Consider the following 21811-nt stretch of genomic DNA (forward strand, 5'->3'; position numbering starts at 1 on the left):
CGTTGTCGGGTCAGGTGGAGAACGTCGGGTGCCAGTGATGAGCAGAGCATTCTAAGTTACGTTACTAAAGCCCGGTTAAGCTGGTTAACCTCGAGACCCATGCAACATTAGAGTGCTTCAGAAGGGCTGTAGGGGCTCAAACAGCGACTTACTGCTGAGGTCTCATAAAGGCTGGCTGCTGTTGCAGCTGTCTTCAGAGATTGGCAGACAGGATGCTGTTTGGATCGTAATTTCTGTCTCAAAATCTTTAACAGAGCCCGTCATTGTGACTCAAAATTAAGGACTGACAAGGCAACTTGGAGAACAGTGTGCGCTCTTATGACTCCCGCCAGTAATGAGTTCTTACCACAGCTGGAGTCATGGACGGAGAAAGCGAATAAGAAGGGAATGAGAAGGGGGTTAGTACATGTACCGTACCTCAGAGCTTCCAGTTGAGAAAGATGATATCTGCGCTGCTGCAGCTGATTTGAGCGTTCCAGTCGCATTTCCCATACTTCTGATCTTTAGGCTTTATTGATAATTATAATTGCATAAATTGTTCCTGTTCTACTATGAACCCTCTTGCGGCCCAAGAACCTGACTGAGAGCCTACACAAAATTTTACAGTCGCTCGTCTATAAGGCGGAATATTTGTACAGTACATATATCAATCATCATCTATACCAACATATAGTACAGAAAGAGCAAGTAGAACCGTATAGCGTTCTTTTATGTGTACTTTTAACAGCACTATCGAAGCCCCAACGGCATCCACTACATCCAAGGCAGCGTTTGTTGCGTCGTCGACCAAACAAGGGAATGACGAACAAACCTGCTAGGGCGAGCTCCCGTTATTTTTTTCGATCTTGTTCCTCCCGCCAGCGATCCAAAGCATCCTCCCATCTTACAGATAACCCACTACAACGCTCCGTAACCAATCCCCACGTCCTCGATCGTATAATGCGTTCAACTCCGCGCTCATTTCTCAGCAACATAGCTAGCGATTCCGTCCTGGCTTCTCGCGGGAAAAACCTTGCCGAATACGGATCCAATCGCTCATCAACCACTCTTTCCCTATCCTTTGCCGATTCCCCCTGGCGCAGCAGAAGTTCCGGGTCGTCCGGGTCCGGGCTCGTTGCCACACCAGCGCAATAATTCAGGACGTCGGATCGGTTCTGCCAGGAAGGGAAGAGGACATTATTCTGGAACGACTTGCATTTCTCCGGCTCTATTTGACCTTTACTTCCATAGTCTGTCTGTCGGGTTGTTGTTATAGAAAGGTCAAACCCTTTCTGTGCGGGAGTCAGGAGGGCATTTAAATTCTGTGTGATGGAGTCGTCTATTGTAGATCGTGATATGCGGAGGAAGTCTACAGATAATGCAGAGGAAGGGGTATATCCGGTTAGTTATTGTTTCTATTTTTATTAAACAGAATTTAATCTGGTTGGGTTTGCTGGGGTAGCGTTCGGTATTTCACCTCTAAGTGCTCTCTCATTGAAACAGAATTGCGGAGACAGATATGGCTGAGAAAGGGGCCGGGACATTTCCCTTTTTGCCAGCATCGACGGCACGTCGTCTGATGGGGACAGCTTAGCCCAAAACCAATTCCGCATGAACTTTGTTTGGACGGTTCAATCTGTCAATGGCCAGCTGCGGATGGGATTGTGTTATAGCAATCCCTCAGCCTCAGGGTTGGCTGATAAAAATTTTATATACGCGTAAGGAATATTTTATAAACTGAAAAACGCAAGAGAATAAATTCGCATAGTAAAAATGGTGTGTATTCGAGCCGGCTATTTGTTTGTAAAATTTTACAGGAAATAAGTCGGAAGTTGGCGAATCTCCTCTCGGCCTAGGTACCTAGGTAGTTACGTCAGGTCACATGATTACGTGGTTAATGAACGCGTCCCACTTCACTTCATCCCTGAAGTAAAATTCATCTGACGAATACATTCTGCACGACAAATCGATCAAATGCTTGGTGACAGGGAAAATGCTGCAAACCCGAATATTCCAGGAGCTTATCATTCCCGGTTCGTCCAAGCCGCGATTAATTCGGCATTGCTCCTGCTGACTAATCCGCCTAATGGCTTCCAAGGGTTTAGTTTTGATGCGTCTGCCTACAACGACACGATCCCAAAATTTTCTGGAATCCCTCATGCCTCTGATTACTGTGTTGCTCCCCAGCGATTCCTCCCGTTAAGAGTCATTAGGGTTTTTGTGCTGCGCTTTGTGTGAAGGAAATTTAACCTGCTTTTCTGTAAGCTATCAGGTACTGCCCCAAGATTCAATCTACAAAACAAGGCACATTCGTTCAATTTTAATATCATATTTAAAATATATTTAAATATACAACGTCGAACTTATCAATACACCTCAAGTCCTATCCTACATTGTTCCAGTCATGCCTGAGTTAGCAGAAGTGGCGCGAATTGTCCACTACATTTGCACAAATCTTGTTGGCAAAACCATCACCCAAGTCCACGCCCAACATGACCCCGTCGTCTTTGGCAAAGCGGGAACGTCGGCTACGGAGTTCAAGAAACACATGGAGGGTAAAAAGATTGTGGGTTCGGGGCAGCAAGGGAAATATTTCTGGATAATCATGTCCTCGCCCCCCCATCCTGTTATGCATTTTGGCATGACTGGTTGGCTGAAGTTCACAAACGTGAACACGCATTATAGTCGAACCGCCCCGTCGCCGAAGAATGAAGAATCGGTGTGGCCGCCGAAATTCTGGAAATTTAGGCTCCAACTTGATGATTCCTCGAATTCTGAAGCTGCATTCGTCGATCCACGGCGGTTTGGACGAGTGAGGTTGGTCGATTGCCCTGGAGCCGAGATCAGAAAACATAGTCCGCTGAAGGAGAATGGGCCAGATCCCATATTGGACAAAGATATCATGACGTTGGATTGGCTAAAGAAAAAGTTGGCAAGCAAGAAAGTTCCCATGAAGGCTTTACTGCTTGATCAAGCCAATATCAGTGGCATTGGCAATTGGATGGGGTTCGTTCGATCCATGTAGGCTTCTGGATAGAAAGGATGACACTAACCAAAATCTTCCATCAGGGATGAAATATTGTACCATGCCAAAATCCACCCAGAGCAATACTGCAATACCATCCCAGAGGCTCAGATCGAACAGCTCCACTCCGCAATCAACTACGTATGCTCAATGTCAGTTGATCTCCTGGGAGATTCCGAAAAGTTTCCCGCCGACTGGCTGTTCAAGCATCGGTGGGGCAAGGGAAAGCAGAATCGTTCTCAAAAGTTACCCAATGGCGACAAAATTGTTTTCATCACCGTTGGGGGCCGGACCAGTGCCGTAGTGCCATCTGTACAGAAAAAAACAGGCCCAGTTGCAGCGGATGCAGAAGATGAGGTTACAGAGATTGATGAGTCACCACCACCTAAGAAGAAGAAAGGCGCCACTGCAAAGGAGAACAAAGGGGCAGAGAACCCTAAGGAGGAATCTTCCACCAAGAAAGCTGCAACTAAGAAGTCGAAAGTTGAACCGACAGTAGAAGGTGATGAGGAGGCACACGGGCAGAAGCAAAAGGCTGTTGCGCAAACTGAATCATCTTCAAGGCGTGGGAAATCCTCTCGTTCGAGGAAGTGATTAGGGAGGGATTCAGGTGCATGTGATGGTTGACTAAGCAAATGAAAGAAATCGTTAAACAGTTTCGTTATTTCATTTGTTTCAGTAGTATTGACGGTGTGTGGCCGATCATCCGCATCCATTTCTTGTCAAGTTTTCTACTTAATTCCGTCGGTTTTCGATAAAACAAGGGGATTCTTCATAGGGGTATGCGCAAACAATTCTCCTCTAGGAGTTAGGGGAATCTAGGTACAAATCAATCTTAAACGAAGACTCCATCTAGTCGTTTATAGAACACACCAAAATTACCATCCCCATCTTCACCCTCATCACGATCATCCATGACAGCAAATATGATGCTTTCCCACCACCCGCCACTGAATTCACGCTCCTGAAAAACTTCGCCCCAGCAATCCGCAACCTCCTCCTTCGGATTTTCAAATGCCCCACAACCCAGAGCCCCTAGTACCAATCGCCGATGCTGATTCACAGCTGCAGTCCGCAGAACTACCCTCATCTTCTCCTTCATAATTTCCCGATCGGCAGGGTCTTTATAAACCTGCCTAATCCCCACTCCAGGCACCTCCCTTGTCCTAACTTCAGGAAAACAGAGCGCTGCCACGGACACCACGCTGACCACTGGTAGCTTGTCTGGCTGCTCTAAATCGAGCAGCTTATGTTCGCCTTCATCCATATTGGCCCGAATCACCAGCACCGTCGGGGAGTATATTGCCCCCATCTCTGGAATCGGATAGTATCGTAGCTTCAACGAGAAGCTAAGGCTACTTCGATAACAGAGCGCTTCTTCCTGCGCCAACGCCCCACGCTTCCAGCCGCCACCTGCATTATTTGCATTGGCCATGTTTAGGATGCAGACGGGCCTCTTGTCCTTGATTGTGATGTACTTGGAGCATTCCGCCAAGCCAATCGCTGTGTCGAAGGTATCAGCATCGTGGATGCGGATTGCTGTGGGAGGCAGATTCGGGCAGAAGCGAGGGGAAAGACGGGGCGGGTTTGGAGGGGCATATAGGTATCCTTTTGGAGGAGCATGAGGGGCAGTCGCGAGAATATTCGGAAGCAAAGCGGTGGTTTCAGCGGCTATGGAGGAGAGGTATTTGCGACGAGCCTTGATTGCGTGTTTACGCTGTATAGCGGCTTCGTGGATGGTGGATATACTGCCACTGGATGACCCCTGTTGCTGTAATGCCGAGGGGCTAGGTTGTATATCCTCCATCTTGTCTTGGGAATCATTTTGTGCACGTCCGTCTGTTGTATCGTCATTCGGGGACTGGCGGACAAAATATGGGGAGCGGGAGCTTCCCAGATCCCTTCTCCGCTCGGGGTGGAGATTGAGCACGGTTTGCACCAGCTTGCGGTTTGGAGGTTCAGCCATCTCCAATATTTATCAGGGTTGAAAATGAAGTTGAGCAGGTTAAAAGCGCCCCGCACTCAATCCCTCCCTGTCGAGCAGCAGTGTGCCTAATATATAAACCTGAATGCTAACAATCCGTCGGGCTGTATGGGCGCCTGACTCAGCCACTTAGGCAGCTTTCTGAAGGCGGTGAGAACGATAAGAAATTCTGCCGGACGTAAAAAGCTTATCTCACGGTCAGGCCAGATTAATACTAGTGCGGGGACGGTTGGTCCCACCTTTTCGGGCCCAAGCCGAATGCCGGATTACTCAGCGGAACGGGTGCTTGAATCTTTTTTGCCTCGACATACTTTTATATCGTTTGTCTTGTGCTGTATCTCTATTGATTTTTGTCTTTAGAGCTATTGCCATTTACTTCAATAGCTCGGGCTCACAGATTTGGTCAGACGTCTTTACGACCATCTCAGCGTCGTTCTGTTGTTTCACCGTCGTCATGAGCGCAATTCTGTCGGCAGATGACTTAAATGACTTCATCTCTCCAGGGGTCGCCTGCATAAAGCCCATTGAATCGTTGCCCCGAAAAGCTGATAAAAATTCTAAGGTACGTATATTTTCAACTCATCCTAGCGTCTCCGAGATACATAAGGAAATAAAGAAAATCAACTTTTCCACTGACATGCTTTTCATATGTTCGTTGGTTTGGTAATAGGATGTATATGAAGTTGCAAGGGAAGACAAGATCCATCCTGACAACCCACCCTCCGTGCAGATTTCCCTGACGGATTGTCTGGCATGTTCAGGATGCGTCACATCAGCTGAGGCCGTTTTAGTGTCCCTACAGTCGCACGCTGAAGTGCTTAATACCTTGGACTCGTGCGCAGAATTACGAATCGACGAACTGAACGGGTGCAGTAACGCTCAAAGGTTACGAGAAAATGATGCCGGTTTCTCTGCAGAAGGCGAGCAAAGGACAACAGAAAGTGGTGGAAAGATATTCGTTGCAAGTGTCAGCCCGCAGGCCAGAGCAAGCTTGGCCGCGACGTATGGAATTTCTGAGCGCGAAGCCGGATACTTGATTGAGCAATTTCTCAGTGGGCCCGATGGGTTAAGGGCTGGAGGCGCCTATGGCAATGGCTTTACCTGGGTGATTGATACAAACGTTATGCGGCAGGTCTGCTTGGAACTCAGTGTGAGCGAAGTTACGGAGTCGTTGAATAGCTCCAAGGACACCCTCATCGAAACTTTTCCGGCCCCGAAGCGACCAGTTCTATCCTCCGCTTGTCCAGGATGGATATGTTACGCTGAAAAGACTCATCCACATGTCCTACCTCACATATCCCGCTTAAAATCCCCACAAGCCCTTACGGGGACCTTGTTGAAAACCGTGCTGAGCAAGGCATTGAATATCTCATCCGCACAGATTTGGCACTTGGCCATCATGCCTTGTTTTGATAAAAAGCTGGAAGCTAGCCGGCAAGAATTAACGGATGCTTCTTGGCAGGACGCTTCATCTATGACACAGAAAGGATCTGCTCCAACGGAATCACATTCTCCCGTGCGAGATGTTGACTGCGTCATCACTTCCCGCGAACTCCTCATGTTAGCGACCTCCCGAAATATCTCTCTCAGAAACCTCCCATTACAGCCATTGCCTTCACCATCTGTCCCGTTATTCCCTGATCCCTATTTTGCGCCTTTCTTATTTCCTAAATCTAGCCAGTTCGTCCAACCCTCCGCTGCTGGCACGTCAGGGGGCTATCTCTACCACATCCTCACAACATACCAACATCGGAACCCAGGAAGCCAAATCCAAACGCAGCGTGGTCGAAATTCCGATGTGATAGAATACGCCCTGATCTCTCCGTCAGGTGATACGATTATAAAGGCAGCTCGGTACTACGGTTTTCGTAATATCCAAAACCTAGTCCGAAAACTAAAACCTCCTCGCGCATCACGGCTCCCTGGCGCCAATCCTATGATAGGTCGCAGGGCAGGTGGTGGATGTGCGGCTACAGTTAGTAGCACATCAGCCACAGATTATGCTTATATCGAAGTAATGGCGTGTCCAGGCGGATGCACGAATGGTGGTGGTCAAATACGCGTCGATGACGCGCGAGACATCGACACGCTGAAGCCAAACGAGCAGCAGCAGCTGCTGCAGCAGAATCAACAGTCTATGCAAAAGCTGGCACCACAGGAACAGCGAGCCTGGCTCGCGCGAGTCGATGATGCATATTTTTGGGCCGATTTCGATTCCGATTCCGATGTCTCTCCCAACCCGTCACACAATAGTGATGCCACAGATCACCACACATGTGACGATATCTTATCCCACTGGTCTCGCAGCACGAATATCCCCTTGGAAAAGCTTGTTTATACCACCTTCCGAAAGGTAGAAAGTGACGTGGGCAAGGGCAGAAGTAAGGATTCGGGTGCGGCAGGAGCTATGGCTCGAGTTGCGGCACTTGCTGGGAAGGCCGGCGGGGGTTGGTAGACGCAATATACGCTCACATCTCGTCTTTTTTGCTCTCTCACACATATATATACAATAAAAAAGCCAGCAAGACTTGTGTTCCATGGAAACAAGCAAACGCATCTTCTCCCTTTTTACAGCGGAAGTGTTTTTGGTTCATATTTTTGCATACATTTAGCCTTGTCCGGCCCCATTTGTATGTCCACACAACATGTACAGTATTTTACCTCTATAGAGGCGGGAACGGTTGCATATAATAGCTGGGATATTTATAAATTTTGGCGTATTTATATCTAATCGATTGGTTCTCTAAACTAGGCGATGAACTTTTTTGTGTTCATCTTCAATTCTCAGTAGTAAGGTGTCCAGTGCTAGTTATATTGATGAGAGGAAAAGGGGTGGATTTCTCATGTTCGTTTTCCATAGCCAGGGAGCCGCTGCTCTTGAAACGAAAGGGGCGTGGAGCCAGGTAGGCCAACAAGTGCATGCTAGCCAAGATAGCGCGTGGATCAAGGGAACGTCTACTATCTGGTCATCAACGGCAGCTTTACTCTGATAGTATGTATCTCCATTTACATAGAATTGCTGTGCCATCAATACCCTAACCTCTCCCCTTCGTCTTATCGGGTGTTTTGATCACGTATGAAAAATCCGTCAAGATTGAGAAGATGAAACGTGGGACGTGTGGCCTCGAGGTGAGCATGGAAAAAGGAACTACAAAAGGCTCCAGTTAATTCGCCAGTTGGCTGCTATTACATGCAAGTTACGTTAATTGTTCATAGAAATCCAGCACCGAGGTTACGCTGTTGCGTCTTTGAAACATTCAAATTGGTTCTCTTACTCGACGAAACGAACAAGTGGTATACAAAATGTGGATACAATGAGTGAAAGACATAGAAAGTTGCGGTGGTCAATAATAATAGTCAAAAAACAATATAACATCCTAAAGAGAGTGAAAAGGTTTAACCCACTCGGGGAAGGGGCTTCCGTACCGCAGCTCTTGTGGGAGGAAACTTGCAGAGATCAACATCGCAATACACTACCTGAGATGCAGCGCCAGTCGCAAAATCACTGCCATAACTGGAAATGGAGAAATCGATGACCAGACAAGAAAAAACATAAAAGTCGCGGAAGCTTAAAAGGCACACAACAATCGCACCTACGCCTGTGTTTGCAGCAATTCACAGCTGCTACATTGGGGAACTTGGGAAGAATGTATTTCATTAACAGGCAAACCTGGCTCTTGAGGAGTAATCTGAAAAAGTGGGAAAGCGCAAATTGGTGTCCCGGGTGGTTGTTGCACAGACAGGGAGGTATTTCTTCTTCCAGTTTTAGCATCGGCGTCCTGGCCACATTGACAGGGCAGTAGGCATGAACAACGAGGCTGACAAGCGCAACTTTGTGAGTTGGTCGTAAGTGATTTGGTTGATATCCCAGGAGGTGGTTGTGAGGAGGTAGTATTTGCCATTGTCATTTCAACATTTGTGTCTTGCCCACATTGACAGGGTGGTGAGCATGAACAATGGGGTCGGCAGGCACAGTTTGGTGGCATGTCTGCAAGAGGTGGGACGACATATTTTTTCTGCCTCGTTCCATACATCCGCTGGTCGCCAGGTGTTGTCGGGGCAGAGTATGGCTTTTCTGACGACTGCGATATCTCAGAAAGCGTTTCACTGTGGTGCGGACGGGGACCTTGCGTGGTTAGAGGAGCCTCAAGCGGTTTGTGGTCTACGCCGATTTGGTAAACTGAGTCGGGCTGTCCTGTGAAATGATCAACTTTGACTCTCTTTGGGCGGCATCCCCGGCAGTTCGAACTGTACTGAGGCTTTTCGGAAGGGTCGGATTTCTCAGTATAAGCTTTCGCCTGTTGGCTGCAACAGCCAGCGGGTAAATCGAGCTTGTTTTGGAACGCATCTCCGATATTTGGGATTGGCCTTTTCCTCGGAAACGAGTTGTCTGAAGCCACGCTTGGAACGAACGTATCATAAAAGCCTCCAAACTCGGACGTGCTCAAAGCTGAACCCTGTAGAAGCTCACAAACTGGCATGGCAAAGTATGTACAGTTTCCGTTACAGCTCGCCGGAGGGTGGCTTTTCTGGGTATTAGTGTTGTTTGGAACTAACCCTTGCCACGTCAGTACCCAAATAATCCAGAAAGCTAGTAATTTTGACGAACGAACCTTGACTATCTCTAGCAATACCAGGGCCTTCATCTTGGGGGATGTTTTCATGACTTGCTGTAGCCCTTCCTTGGCCACTTTTATTTTCATCTAAACCGACCACGGCCCCTCCTGAATCGATACGGTCTATCATATGTCCGCGGAATGGGGTTCGAGGCGGATCGGGGCTGTCACCACCGCCTGGAAGGGACGCAACTTGGAGGCTACCTTCGGAATCCTGATTTAGCTGGCGGAGTGGTTTGGTGAAGAACTTGTTGATGACATCGCCGCCTTCTGGATTTATATCCGAATAGCTTGCCTCTCTCTCGAGGTAGCTAGAGACCAAGTCCGCTCTGCCCTTCGATTGTCGTGAGTGTAATTCGATCGTTTGTAACAATCGCGAGAACTCGTCTGTTTCGGTCGTGCTCGGCCTGTGAGTTAAGCCAAACCCAACAGTCATGGGATAAGATTGGTTTTGACCTGGCACCAAACTGTTAGAATAATGCCGCTGATATGCTTGAGTTCTCATACATTCTTTCTGGGATGGATAAGTCGCAGAAAGGCATGAATCTGTGTGGCTGATCGTGTCCGAGCCAAATGGGTTGTGCGTGTTCCTAATCACCCAAGGCTCCTTTTCAGGGAAAGCTGCAGGTGCAGCCAACGTTTTCCCCAGCCAACGAGGAGACTTTGTAAAGTTGAATGCGCCACTCATAGTGTCGGTAAACGGGTTTTCCCTAGCATTCGGCGTAACCATCTGAGGAATATTGGCGGGCTGTTCGAGAAGGCTTCTCTCAGAAGGATATGGCTTGATAGAGAGACAGGCTGCATCTTGCTCACCACTACTGGCGGAACTGGTTGAATGGTAGAGTTCACGTCTCCTTCCAAAAAGATCTCGACCAAGTAGTTGTCTTGCAGAGTTACGACCCTTGAACCGCAATTCGGAGTGCCTTATGGGCTTTGGAAAGTTATGGCGACTATAATACCGTTGAAGTGGATGAGAGGGCCGGGCTGACCTGCGCCGGACTGCTGTGCCATGATGCGAACATTCCCGGGTTTGCGTAACGGGTGCGTTGACATCTATAGACTCCGGGGCGGCAGGCAATTGAGGAGACATCATAAATGATACGATTTCAACTCGAATGACAAGTGAGTTTTCTTTGATTTGCACCAGTAAGATGGAGAACGTAGTGATTAACCACGATTCCAATCGGCTGGGAAACTTATTTTAACCGACACAGTATATAGAACTAGAGTAGACAAAACAAGAGAGACGATATAGAAGAATACACGGAAGAATATTGGGATAAAGGATATGGTCTCCGTCAATGATGGCAGTATCAAGACATGGGCACATAGCACGAAGATGAATAATAACTCTGGAGAGTTGGAGGAAGAGGAGAAAAGACAAGACAAGACAAAACAAAACAAAACAAAACAAAACAACAATAATAACAATAGCAGCAGTAACAAACACACCGCCATACCAAGGAAGGAGAGCAGGAGGAACTCTTCCTCTCCAGTGCAAGGCCCTTCGACTTGCCACATTCCCCTAAGGAAGGAGGAATACTAAGTGCTAGTATCCATGAGAGCCGGTCGAGCGTTGTAGCCCTGAAACAAATGTTATAGCAGCCGGAAGCCACCATTCCTTAATGGGTGCTCCATAACGCAAACTGTCTACTATGCACGCGGTAGGAGAGCGTTAGGAGCGCAGTTCCTGTCAATAGGGAGCGAATGGCCAAAGCGGCCGGATGAAGACCCTGGATGGACCTGAACTTAGCGTAGAACATGCTTTCAAATGAGTAACCCCTTTGACAAACAGAAGCTGGATCTTGGAGACACTAAATATGAAGAATCGAATTGCGATCCACCATCACTCAAACCGATATAGATATAACTAGTTAATCAGAGATGTGTAATTGGATCGCTAAGCTGTTAGGTGACCTGACGTCTCAAGCCCTCGATAAATTTATCGTTCGAAATCACATGACAACGGCCAAATGGACGGATGTGCTAGTCCATAATAGGAAGTCTAGCATAAAAACTTCTCGATGTCAAGAAGCTTCTCTCCAACTTAACATCACACGTTCCAGAGTCTCCTCCCCACTCACGCGCATATCACTTATTTCCATTAACAGCCATGTCTCGCGAAGCCTACAAAGTTCCCACAGGCCAAACTGGGTATACTGGCGCAACCGGTATCGTCGAAGGAACCACCAACGATGCGGTTTCCGTAACCTATGTCTGTGGTGATTGCAACTCCCGCGTCTCCATGAAGCGTGGGGATCAGATCCGCTGCAAGGAATGTGGGCATCGTGTGCTGTATAAGGAGAGGACTAAGAGGTTCGTTTCAGTTTCCCTCCTGTTTCCGATACAAGCTTTCAGGACCCTTAGAAACTAACAGGTGCCATCTTGTGCATGTACAGAATGGTGCAGTTTCAAGCCCGATGATACCTACCCACGTTCCCTTACCGGCATTTCCACAGTACCATAGGCGATCATGAGAATCAGGTTATTGCAGGAGAGGGTGTGCTTTTCACATTTTTTTACGCTGTTGTTTGCTCACAACAGCTTCGGCATGGCGTTAAGGAGTGGACGTTTGATTTTGATTTTTATGACCAAAAGAAAAAGCTTTGTCGCCAGATGGGAAGCGGGAATTCTCGGATAGTAATCATGATAAAAATTTCTTGCATCGTTCATTGTCGCATCGCCAGTTGAAATCATACCCGAGCGCAGCGTTGTTGTCATCCTTCAAGGGACTCATCCGTTAAGTTTCCCTGAAGGAGAAAAAAAAAGGATATTAATATCAATAAATACAACGTGGTCCATTCAAGACCCGAAAAGATATGACCAAAAAACATTTTTTTCCCAATTTCCTCCTTATTCCAGTTACAACGAGTTTGATACTTCTATGAATTTTTCCAAGCTGCTCAGTGCCCTCCCACTTTCGATCGCCCACCGCGCGCGCCGAATACCCTCCTTCCAGCGTCCACCACCTGGACCAACCTCTTTTATAACTTCCCCATTGTCACCAGGACCCATATTACTTGTATCAGCGTCGCAGATGCCAGATATAACCAAGAGAGCCGCAACGTTCATGAGCACGAACTCCAAGATGGGATGGTCGCGAGGCATCTCGTTGCGGAGCATACTCATGAGTATCAACGCGTTTTCGCTCGGCATCTTGCCTCCACCAACTTCTGAAAGTGGGCGCGTAGAGAACCCAAAATCCGAAGGCTGAAGCTGGAAGTGTTCGATTTTTACCAACGTCTTGGACGGCGCGTCCTCATCCAAAGTCTCGTCATCTTCGGGATTGCTATCCGAGTCGCCTTGATATTCAGGATTGAGATATTCAGAGAGTTTCCAACAGTTAGTTTTTCCAGCACAACTAATTTCATCCAAATCTTCTTCGCCGCATACTACCAACGCCTTTTTAACCCCGCTGAGCTTCAGAACGTTTGCGAATATTGGGCCCAGGGATTTGTATGCTACGCCAACCAATCGAGCTTCAATACCCCAATCAATTGGGTTTGCCAGTGGTCCAAGGAGATTAAAGATCGTCCGCAAACCCAGCCCTTTTCGAACGGGAGTTGCAAATTTCATGCCAGTGTGGAAATTTGGAGCGAAGAAAAAGCAGTAATTTGACTTCTCGTACACCTTGAAGACATTCTCTGGTCGAACGGCAGATATGTTGGGTGGGGTCGGAGTGATCGATGTCAAGACGTCCGCAGAACCCGAGAACGACGTTTGCGCCCGATTTCCATGCTTGGCAATCATTAGCAATGGCGACGCTATAATGGAAGAGGTCGTAGAGATGTTGAATGTGCGGTGGGAATCTCCTCCTGTCCCAACAATGTCACACTTCCACCGAACGTGCTGTTAGCTTGCTGCTTCACTTATTCCCTAGAATAAAAATTTTCATTGATTCTTTCACTCACAAAGCCACCATTATAAGCTCCTTCTTTTCTATCTCGCTCCTTAGCCAGCGCCAACAGTGGTGTTCGTTCAATTGACTCAGCAGCCTCTCTCATTCGAGCTGCGCATTGGGCTAACACATCGGCATCCCTATCCTTGCCAGTTGAATGTAAGAGGGTGAGAAATGCAGCAGTCTGAATGAGAGATAATTTATTCTCGAAGATGAGAGAAAAGGCACCAGCGATTTCCCCTGCTGTCACCTCATATGGGGCTGCATCTGGATATGCGAGCCTTGTAAGAAGCGGCGAGATGGAAATCGAAAAGCCTTGATTGTCCGACGCCATAGCCGCGTTACTGTCGAGTTCCCCCTTATATGCAGAATATTGTCGGCCAGGATCCAGGCGACAAACTCGCATCTAGTAAAAAGAAATAACAAAAGCAATTAAAGGAACAATTGTTCGTTCTCGTAATGTTGCCCCGCAATGGTTACTCACATCCTCTACTTGTCCGACTAATGAGCTTGGCAGAATATTCACCGCCTTGGATAGCAACCAAAATACTTTCTGCACCTAAAAAAATATTCTCTACCAGACAGAGCTTATCGGCTTATATATTTATCGGGCTCCAATTATGAAACACATGGCAATTGCATAGCATTGACAATTTGACGATTCTACGTTCATTTCAAATTTTCCAATTGTCATTTTTCCGCTCCAAAGCCTCCTCGATTGCGCCTCTCCGTTTCCGTCCTCTCACGCTCGCTTCCGCATGATGTCCACATATATCCTCGACGATATGCTAGCACAGCAGCAGCAGCAGCAGCCGTTACGACATCAACGGTAAATCAAACATCCCAATCGAAATCCGCATCGTCACCTGATGCTGCATACCCATCATACCAACCCTCATCGCATCGCCGGCCCGAGTTCCGCAAATCCCAGCTCCACCGCCAATACACCTCCCTGCTCCGCACAACACCATTGATCCTGATCTTCCAGCATAACAACCTTCAATCCGTAGAATGGGCCGGCATCCGTCGCGAGCTTACGAAAGCTTTGCAAAAAGTTGACGAAACAAACGCTGCTGTAGGCAGAAATGAGCCTCCCATAGCCTCCCTCGTCCAACTAAAAATCATCCAAACCAGAATTTTCGAGGTCGCTCTGCGTGTTGTGGATTTCTTCCGGCCCGGCGAAAAGACACCTCGCGGCCCTGGTAAAATTGCAGCCGCTAAAGCTGACCCCAATTTAACACACGATCTCTCTCGCACTGCATACGCTGCCGTACTCGACAAAAAGGGACATCATGATCTCTCCAACATCTTGGTTGGCCCGATTGCTGTGCTCAGCTTCCCCTATGTTTCCCCTGAACATTTGAAAGCTGCACTGTCAATTTTGGCACCCAAGCCACCACAGTTCCCTGCTCCAGGACGGAGGGCGAACCTCGGTCTGTACGACTTGCCTGTGCAGAAGGATCGAAGAAAATTGATATTAGTTGGCCGCGAGAGTGAAAGGCAAGGTGGTTCGACCAAGATCAAACAAGATGGGTTGGTGAAATCGAGGGTGGCATGGCTGGTTTGAGATCTCAGCTTGTGTCGCTATGGCAAGGAGCTGGAGCAAGTGTTACTACGACGTTGGACTCGGCGGGTAAGAGTTTGTATCTTACCCTCGAGAGCCGCAGGAGTGTTTTGGAAGAAGAGCAGAAGGGACCTGAGACTGGTGTTCAGAGCGCGGGTGAAGGGAAGGCAGATGGTCCAAAAGAGTAGGAGATAATTGGATCCCTTTTCTTCTACGTTTTTGCTTTATTTTTTTTTAGTATCATTCTCCCGATACATACCGACTTTTTGCCTCTATATCTATTGCACAATATATACCAGACATTTTATCCAATACTGGTAACCAAACCAGACAATAAGTTGACAACTTTCCGAAAATCATGTGTAATAACCAAATCCAAAGGGAAGAATGTCCATACTTTTGCTCGGCACAATTTATCTCTGCTGCATCATGAGCCTGGAGTTCATACCGACGACACACTTCACGAGGTCCCAGTCCCCGCCTAATCCAACCAAATCGCACACTGCAATTCCCGTAGACCAATCCCCTTTCTTCCCATGATGCTTGCGACACAAATAATCCACCGCCGCAGGATTCACTCTTGCCGCAATCTTCTCCGGCCAAGTCGTAACATTCCAAAAGTTGCTCGCGCTTAGGAAATTTATATAAAAAGGAAATTCGTGATCTCCACGATCATCATTATTTGCTCTATTTTCCCCGATGATGCCAAATGGATTGCGCAGTTCCGCCGCCCTTTCAAATTGAGAATTAACATAGTCTATTTTCCGCGGAATCATCGTTCTATCAAGTACCCGGTAGAAGTCCTGAATGCATAAATCTCCGCTTGGACAAACTGAATATGGGGTGTTATCTGGCAAGTCTTCAGCATCAATGCCCCAGCCCAATCCTCCACATTCTTTCTTCAATGGGACACGAGGCTCCGTGTACCACTTACTCCCGTCATACGCGTAGTGGTCCCGGAGAATGCGACTAAGTTGCTCATCAGTGTGTTTCCCCGGCACTTCCCGCTTCACGGACATAATGAGAGTTTCAGAAGGGTTTTCCGTGAGGAATGATTCAACTTCGCTAACGAGGTCGCGCAAGTATTTGGGTCCCGAAAAAGAGATTGGGAATACGCCATGGACAAACAGCAGTTTGTCCTTGCTTGGTTCGTTAGGGAATCGGGGCTGCACCCGAATATCAAAAAATCGAATGCCATTTTCTAGTTGTTCCCGAGAGCTGACAGCCTGGCAACGGACTGAGGGTGCAGCTAAATGGTATGCTGAGGAATTATGCGTACCGGGAATAGAAAGGGCAGAAAGATACGTTTCATCAGTGAACTCGCGCATCCAAGCATTTAGGTTGGCACAGGGGTATATCGCAAGGTGTGATTCCGGGATTATATAAATTCCAGTAAATCGGAAACGGGGACTGTCGACAAGCGGTTTCGACGTGGCGGACTCCCAAGTGGATGCAGTGATTTGAATTTGATCATTCTCGCCTTCCGCTTCAAAAATCAGCTGCAAACGCTCCTTATCTGACTTGTCAAAAGCCCGGTTTTCACAGAGTGGAAGGATTCGATCCGAATTGACACGTCCTGTCTAACAAAAGGACCCGAATTCTGCGTCGAGGTGTCCGCAACTGCTGCAGATCCGGTCACACTGTTCTTCAACTCATTTTTCACCTGTTTAGTGTCGCATTTTAGGACGTTAAGGACCAGGAACCGATCAACATGGTTCAATATTAGTGTTGTTGGTGTGAGGTTCCGGACGGTCAGGTATTCTGCGACCATGATGCACACCACCACTATATGGGAACTAAGAAATACCCTCCAAGTTCAATATCTTGATAACTGCTTGTATTCTAAACATCAGTCTCGTAACCCGGTATTCTTTGAAAAATTGTTCATGAGATATATAAAATACACTTCAATCAAGTTCGAACTAACCTGAAGTTATTGAGCGACAAATAACCTCAAATTTTGAACTTCTTTTTATCTTGAGCTTGAATGAGAGAACTAGTAGTCACTCCATATGATTGAAGGATATTGACACTGGTTGCCCGCCTTTTTCAGACGCCCGTTTCATCCATCATTAGGTTCAGGGTCAACGTGAATATAAGAAATCATGGGTCAAGAAAAAATGAAGCACGCATACTCTAAATAGTATGGGTTCTCAGATTGACAAAATTGAGCCTGGGTCAATCATCAGAACCCACAGTGTCCAACTCAATCCAAGGGACTGGAGGAACAGACAACAGAACAACTGGTTACGCCAAGGTGCGAAGGAGTTTCCTTTGCGAAATAGCTCCACATCTCCCCTCCTCAACTCGGGGCTTGGGGCATCTAAATAGATTCACTGATATGTGCCAAAGTAAAATTACGTTACACATGGTTAATCTCATAACAAGGACAAGGGCAAAACTTCTGTTCGCGTAATCCACATATTCTAACCGCAGGCCAATATACTTGGGCGGGCAGGTGCAGAGAGATATGGTTGTGAATTGGAGCTTCGAAGGCACATTGTCACATGATCGGCCTTTCCAAAAGAAAAAAAATGCTTTTAAGCCTCACCACCAGCAAGCATTTTTGGATAACGTTGCAGACTTCATGGCGTCCGCCTTCATGACTATGCTCCTCTAACTGCCACTATCTCTACCAATTGAAGCGGCTCCCTCTCCTCTTAACTCCTACTTCCTCCGGGCAAGCTTTGGACGCCATCATAAATTTATCCCCTTACCACTGGACGGCTAAAAACCGTCCAGCCGAAGCCAATCGTAATGGAGCCCCCCCCGTTGAGTACAAAGGACCAGTCGCTGTTCCGTCAAGTCGTCCGCCATTGTGAAAGTAGACAGTATAAAAAAGGTGCGTGACTACCTTATGGCCAATTTTTTACCTGCGCAGCTTTCTGACTCCGCGGGACACAGGTATAAAGGCTGCGGATCAAGTCCTCCGAAGAAACCCTAAGCATGGAGAAACTCAAGCCATGAAAGCCTTGATACTCAGCAATCAAGGACATCAAGAGGAAGCTTTTTCATTGGCAAGGCTGGCGATTACAAATCATTTCAAATCCCACATCTGTTGGCATGTCTATGGGTTGTTATATCGCGCGGAGAAGAATTATGACGAAGCCATCAAAGCTTACAAGACCGCTCTTAAGTTTGACTCGGAGTCTCAAGCTATACAGCGGGATCTGGCTCTCCTCCAAGCCCAAATGCGAGATTACCAAGGTTACATTCAAAGTAGGACGACTATGCTGCAACAAAAACCAGGTTTCCGCCAAAATTGGACAGCCCTGGCCATTGCTCATCACCTCGCGGGAAATTTGGCGGAGGCTGAAAACGTTCTTACAACTTACGAGCAGACTCTGAAAACGCCTCCGCCGAGATCGGATATGGATCATTCGGAAGCTGCCCTCTATAAAAACTCTATAATTGCTGAGACCGGGAACATTGAGAGAGCGCTGGAACATCTAGAAGAAGTGGGCAATAGCTGTTTCGATGTCCTTGCAGTAATGGAAATGCGTGCGGATTATCTATTGCGACTTGGGAGGAAAGAGGAAGCGGCGGCTGCTTATGAGGCTCTGTTGGAAAGGAACTCGGAAAACTCAAATTACTATGAAGCCTTAATCAAAGCAAAGGGCATCGATCAATCCGACCATGAGGCGTTGAGAGCCATATTTGATGAATGGGCCGAGAAAAATCCAAGGGGTGATGCCACTCGCAGAATTCCTTTGGACTTTTTGGAAGGCCAGGATTTCCGAGAAGCGGCGGATAATTACCTTGAACGAATGTTTCGCAGGGGAATACCATCTACTTTTGCGAATATCAAATTTTTATATACAAACAGTAATAAGAAGGACATTGTCAAGGAACTTGCTGAAGGATACGCAAGCGGCCAGCTTGGGTCGCAAATGAATGGTTCAGCAGAGAAACAAACTAACGGGGACGCTTCTTTGTTCGAAAGTTCGGTTTACTATTTTCTTGCGCAACATTACAATTATCATCTCAGCCGCAACTTGGAAAAGGCCGTTGAGTATATCGAGAAAGCAATCGCGTTATCTCCAAAATCTGTGGATTATCATATGACCAAGGCCAGAATATGGAAACATTATGGCAACATCCCGAAAGCAGCCGAACTTATGGAAAAGGCGCGGTCATTGGACGAAAAAGATCGTTATATTAACTCCAAAGCAGCAAAATACCAGCTCCGGAACGATGAAAATGAAAAAGCGCTTGACAACATGAGTAAATTTACTCGTAACGAAACAGTGGGTGGGGCGCTCGGCGACCTTCACGAGATGCAATGCGTCTGGTACCTGACCGAAGACGGAGAGTCCTACTTACGTCAAAGAAAACTTGGACTCGCGCTGAAGAGATTCCACGCCGTTCACCATATTTTTGATGTATGGTATGAAGACCAATTCGATTTCCACAGTTTTTCTCTAAGGAAAGGAATGATCCGCGCATATGTCGACATGATACGATGGGAAGACCACCTGCGTGATCACCCATATTATGCTCGCAGTGCCCTCGCCGCTGTCAAAGCTTATATATTACTCCATGACCAACCAGATCTAGCTCATGGCCCAATCGCTCGTGGCATAAATGGGGACCAGAAGGGAGAGGTCGATAGCGCGGAGCGAAAGAAAGCTCTCAAGAAAGCCAAGCGTGAGCAGCTGAGGCTTGAGAAAGCGGAAGCGGAAAAACGGGACCTCAAGAAGGCGAGCAGCACTAAAGGAGGTGACGGGGAAGCAAAGAAGGAGGACCCTGACCCGCTGGGAGCAAAACTTGTTCAGACCCCCGAACCATTAAAAGATGCCATGAAATTCTTGACTCCATTGTTAGAATTTTCGCCCAACAATATAGAAGCGCAGACAGCTGGCTTTGAAGTGTACCTCAGAAGAAGTAAGTTTGTAGAATCTTTTATTCCAAAATCGTTTTTCTATGACTAATTCCAACGCTCCAGAAAAATATCTCCTTGCTTTAAAGTGTCTGCTCGCCGCCCACTCCATCGACCCCCAAAACTCCATTCTTCACACTCAAATGGCCCGCTTCAGGAAAACAATTGACACACTATCCGAACCCCTCCCCTCATATATATCTAAGGTCATTAACGCGGATTTTGATCCGCTGCTTCCAAAAACCCAAGACCTGACAAAGTGGAACGAATCATTCCTTTCCACCCACAGCTCTAGCGCTCCACATGTCCACGCCGCTCTATCAGTCCGCCAGCTCCTGAACCCTGACTCGAGATCCCAGGGAGAGGAGCTGCTCCTCTCTACAGTTAACTTCAAAAACACCTCGCTTGAGGATGCCCTCGCAGGCCTTCAACTTCTGGACGACTGGAACAGCGGTCAGGATGCCAAGATGGCATATATAAGTCAAGCTCAGAAGAGATGGGCCGAAGCATCGGCATTCCAGCTGCAGCATGTCCAGTAGAGGTATGAACGACAAGAGAAAGAAAAAGAAACGATGAGGTCTTACAGCTTCATTCATCCATCAACTCTATAGTCTTGTCACACAACGTGGAGAAAATATATTGACCATTTATTCCTACATCTCTTTCTACTCCTTCATGTTTTCTCTCACAATGTCATTATGTTTAGAAGCAACCTTGGTCTCAACCTTTTGAGTATGAGTCTCATGTTTTTCCTAACGGCAAACTGCGTGGTGCACTGGGATAGCCAAAAAACGGAAATCATGATGTGTGTTGACTTAATACCTAGATTTTTTGCTCCATTTTCCGTCATTGGAATAATTTCTTTGTGCAACATATCCGGACCTTGCGAAACCCATTATATGTTGAGACTCGAGAGGGAACATTTATCTCACCATGTAAATTAAATTGCCAGGCAGCTATCCTGTGCAAAGCTTTATTTTGATACATCACACATGTGAGACAGGGCTCACTTCGTGCTTGAGACGAAATCTAATATAGCAGGATATAGGGCGGAGGAAAATGCATACCGACTTACACCCTATTCTCAACATTTATTCTTCTACGATCATGAAATGCAGCGCCTACATGACCACTAGGCTCAGCACCCATCCATGTTTGAAAAAAAACGAGACATAAAACGGGAAACGATTATATTCTATTGTACACGGGATATCTAACATATGCGCCCATATATGCAGATAGGTAAACGAGATGAAAATGTACGGAATACATCCTTCAAATGCTATATCGAACCAACCAAAACCATCTATCACTCCCCATCCACCTCATCCAAGTTCCCAATGATGACTTTCGGCCGTCCATCATCTTCTTCACCCCATCCATATGTATTCCAAATCCGTTTCCAAGCCGGGATATGAACAGGCATGTCCTCCCCGCGAATCCATTCCGTCCCTTCACTGATCCGCTGCGCTCTCTCTTCCTCTTCGGCGGGGAGATCAAATTTGCGCATGCGGGATGCAATGCGAGGATCCAAGACGATATCATCTAACCATTCTCGCTCCTTAACGTCTGGATGTTCCTTTTGCTTTCGTACGGATTTAGGCCATTCTTGCTCCTCGTTTTCGAGAAGGGATTGTTGTTCGTAATATTTTGAACGGGGTTGGACCAAGGAGGATGAATCTGGCGATGGCGGAATATCGTCAGCAGTCGTGTGAGAGGAGGCAGCATATCCGGAGTCTGTCGCGTTGAGATTTTCTGCGTATGGTCGGGTTGATGCGGCCAGGACGATAGCTGCAACGTCTCGGCCAATGGCATCAGCGAGGAAGCGTTGGGTGAGGAAGCGGTATATGCGAATTGGTGTATTAA

At 47.2% G+C, this 21811-nt stretch overlaps 9 protein-coding genes across 9 annotated transcripts in view; 4 read left to right on the forward strand and 5 right to left on the reverse strand.

The window, feature by feature from the left end:
• Nucleotides 1-830: 830 nt before the first annotated feature.
• Nucleotides 831-1523, reverse strand: HCAG_01492 (conserved hypothetical protein; the record flags this gene model as incomplete). The annotated part of the gene is made up of 2 exons (XM_001544395.1): nucleotides 831-1348; nucleotides 1457-1523. 2 exons carry the CDS (start codon nucleotides 1521-1523, stop codon nucleotides 831-833), a joined length of 585 nt encoding a protein of 194 aa, XP_001544445.1.
• An 860-nt stretch (nucleotides 1524-2383) lies between these two features.
• Nucleotides 2384-3598, forward strand: HCAG_01493 (conserved hypothetical protein; the record flags this gene model as incomplete). The annotated part of the gene is made up of 2 exons (XM_001544396.1): nucleotides 2384-2985; nucleotides 3049-3598. 2 exons carry the CDS (start codon nucleotides 2384-2386, stop codon nucleotides 3596-3598), a joined length of 1152 nt encoding a protein of 383 aa, XP_001544446.1.
• A 241-nt stretch (nucleotides 3599-3839) lies between these two features.
• On the reverse strand, nucleotides 3840-4970 carry HCAG_01494 (predicted protein; the record flags this gene model as incomplete). The annotated part of the gene is made up of 1 exon (XM_001544397.1): nucleotides 3840-4970. One exon carries the CDS (start codon nucleotides 4968-4970, stop codon nucleotides 3840-3842), a length of 1131 nt encoding a protein of 376 aa, XP_001544447.1.
• A 472-nt stretch (nucleotides 4971-5442) lies between these two features.
• On the forward strand, nucleotides 5443-7443 carry HCAG_01495 (conserved hypothetical protein; the record flags this gene model as incomplete). Its single annotated transcript, XM_001544398.1, has 2 exons — nucleotides 5443-5550; nucleotides 5659-7443. 2 exons carry the CDS (start codon nucleotides 5443-5445, stop codon nucleotides 7441-7443), a joined length of 1893 nt encoding a protein of 630 aa, XP_001544448.1.
• Nucleotides 7444-11717: 4274 nt separating this feature from the next.
• Nucleotides 11718-12028, forward strand: HCAG_01496 (predicted protein; the record flags this gene model as incomplete). The annotated part of the gene is made up of 2 exons (XM_001544399.1): nucleotides 11718-11920; nucleotides 12004-12028. The coding sequence occupies 2 exons, from the start codon at nucleotides 11718-11720 to the stop codon at nucleotides 12026-12028; spliced, it is 228 nt and encodes a 75-aa protein (XP_001544449.1).
• A 438-nt stretch (nucleotides 12029-12466) lies between these two features.
• Nucleotides 12467-13908, reverse strand: HCAG_01497 (conserved hypothetical protein; the record flags this gene model as incomplete). The annotated part of the gene is made up of 2 exons (XM_001544400.1): nucleotides 12467-13438; nucleotides 13516-13908. The coding sequence occupies 2 exons, from the start codon at nucleotides 13906-13908 to the stop codon at nucleotides 12467-12469; spliced, it is 1365 nt and encodes a 454-aa protein (XP_001544450.1).
• A 489-nt stretch (nucleotides 13909-14397) lies between these two features.
• HCAG_01498 (conserved hypothetical protein) lies at nucleotides 14398-16837 on the reverse strand (the record flags this gene model as incomplete). Its single annotated transcript, XM_001544401.1, has 6 exons — nucleotides 14398-14575; nucleotides 14777-14843; nucleotides 14876-14950; nucleotides 15155-15277; nucleotides 15515-16552; nucleotides 16588-16837. The coding sequence occupies 6 exons, from the start codon at nucleotides 16835-16837 to the stop codon at nucleotides 14398-14400; spliced, it is 1731 nt and encodes a 576-aa protein (XP_001544451.1).
• Nucleotides 16838-17171: 334 nt separating this feature from the next.
• On the forward strand, nucleotides 17172-20484 carry HCAG_01499 (conserved hypothetical protein; the record flags this gene model as incomplete). The annotated part of the gene is made up of 5 exons (XM_001544402.1): nucleotides 17172-17175; nucleotides 17265-17323; nucleotides 17809-17908; nucleotides 17971-19950; nucleotides 20012-20484. 5 exons carry the CDS (start codon nucleotides 17172-17174, stop codon nucleotides 20482-20484), a joined length of 2616 nt encoding a protein of 871 aa, XP_001544452.1.
• Nucleotides 20485-21254: 770 nt separating this feature from the next.
• HCAG_01500 (predicted protein) overlaps nucleotides 21255-21811 on the reverse strand; it is a gene marked incomplete at both ends in the record, with an annotated part of 1842 nt that continues 1285 nt past the window's right edge. The window contains one exon of the mRNA XM_001544403.1: nucleotides 21255-21700. Within this exon, the coding sequence (XP_001544453.1) occupies nucleotides 21255-21700 (446 nt within the window). The remainder of the gene's footprint in view (nucleotides 21701-21811) is intronic.

The sequence above is a fragment of the Histoplasma capsulatum genome, genomic scaffold, assembly GCF_000149585.1.
Source record: "Histoplasma capsulatum NAm1 scaffold_1 genomic scaffold, whole genome shotgun sequence".
Classification (NCBI taxonomy): Eukaryota; Fungi; Ascomycota; class Eurotiomycetes; order Onygenales; family Ajellomycetaceae; genus Histoplasma; species Histoplasma mississippiense.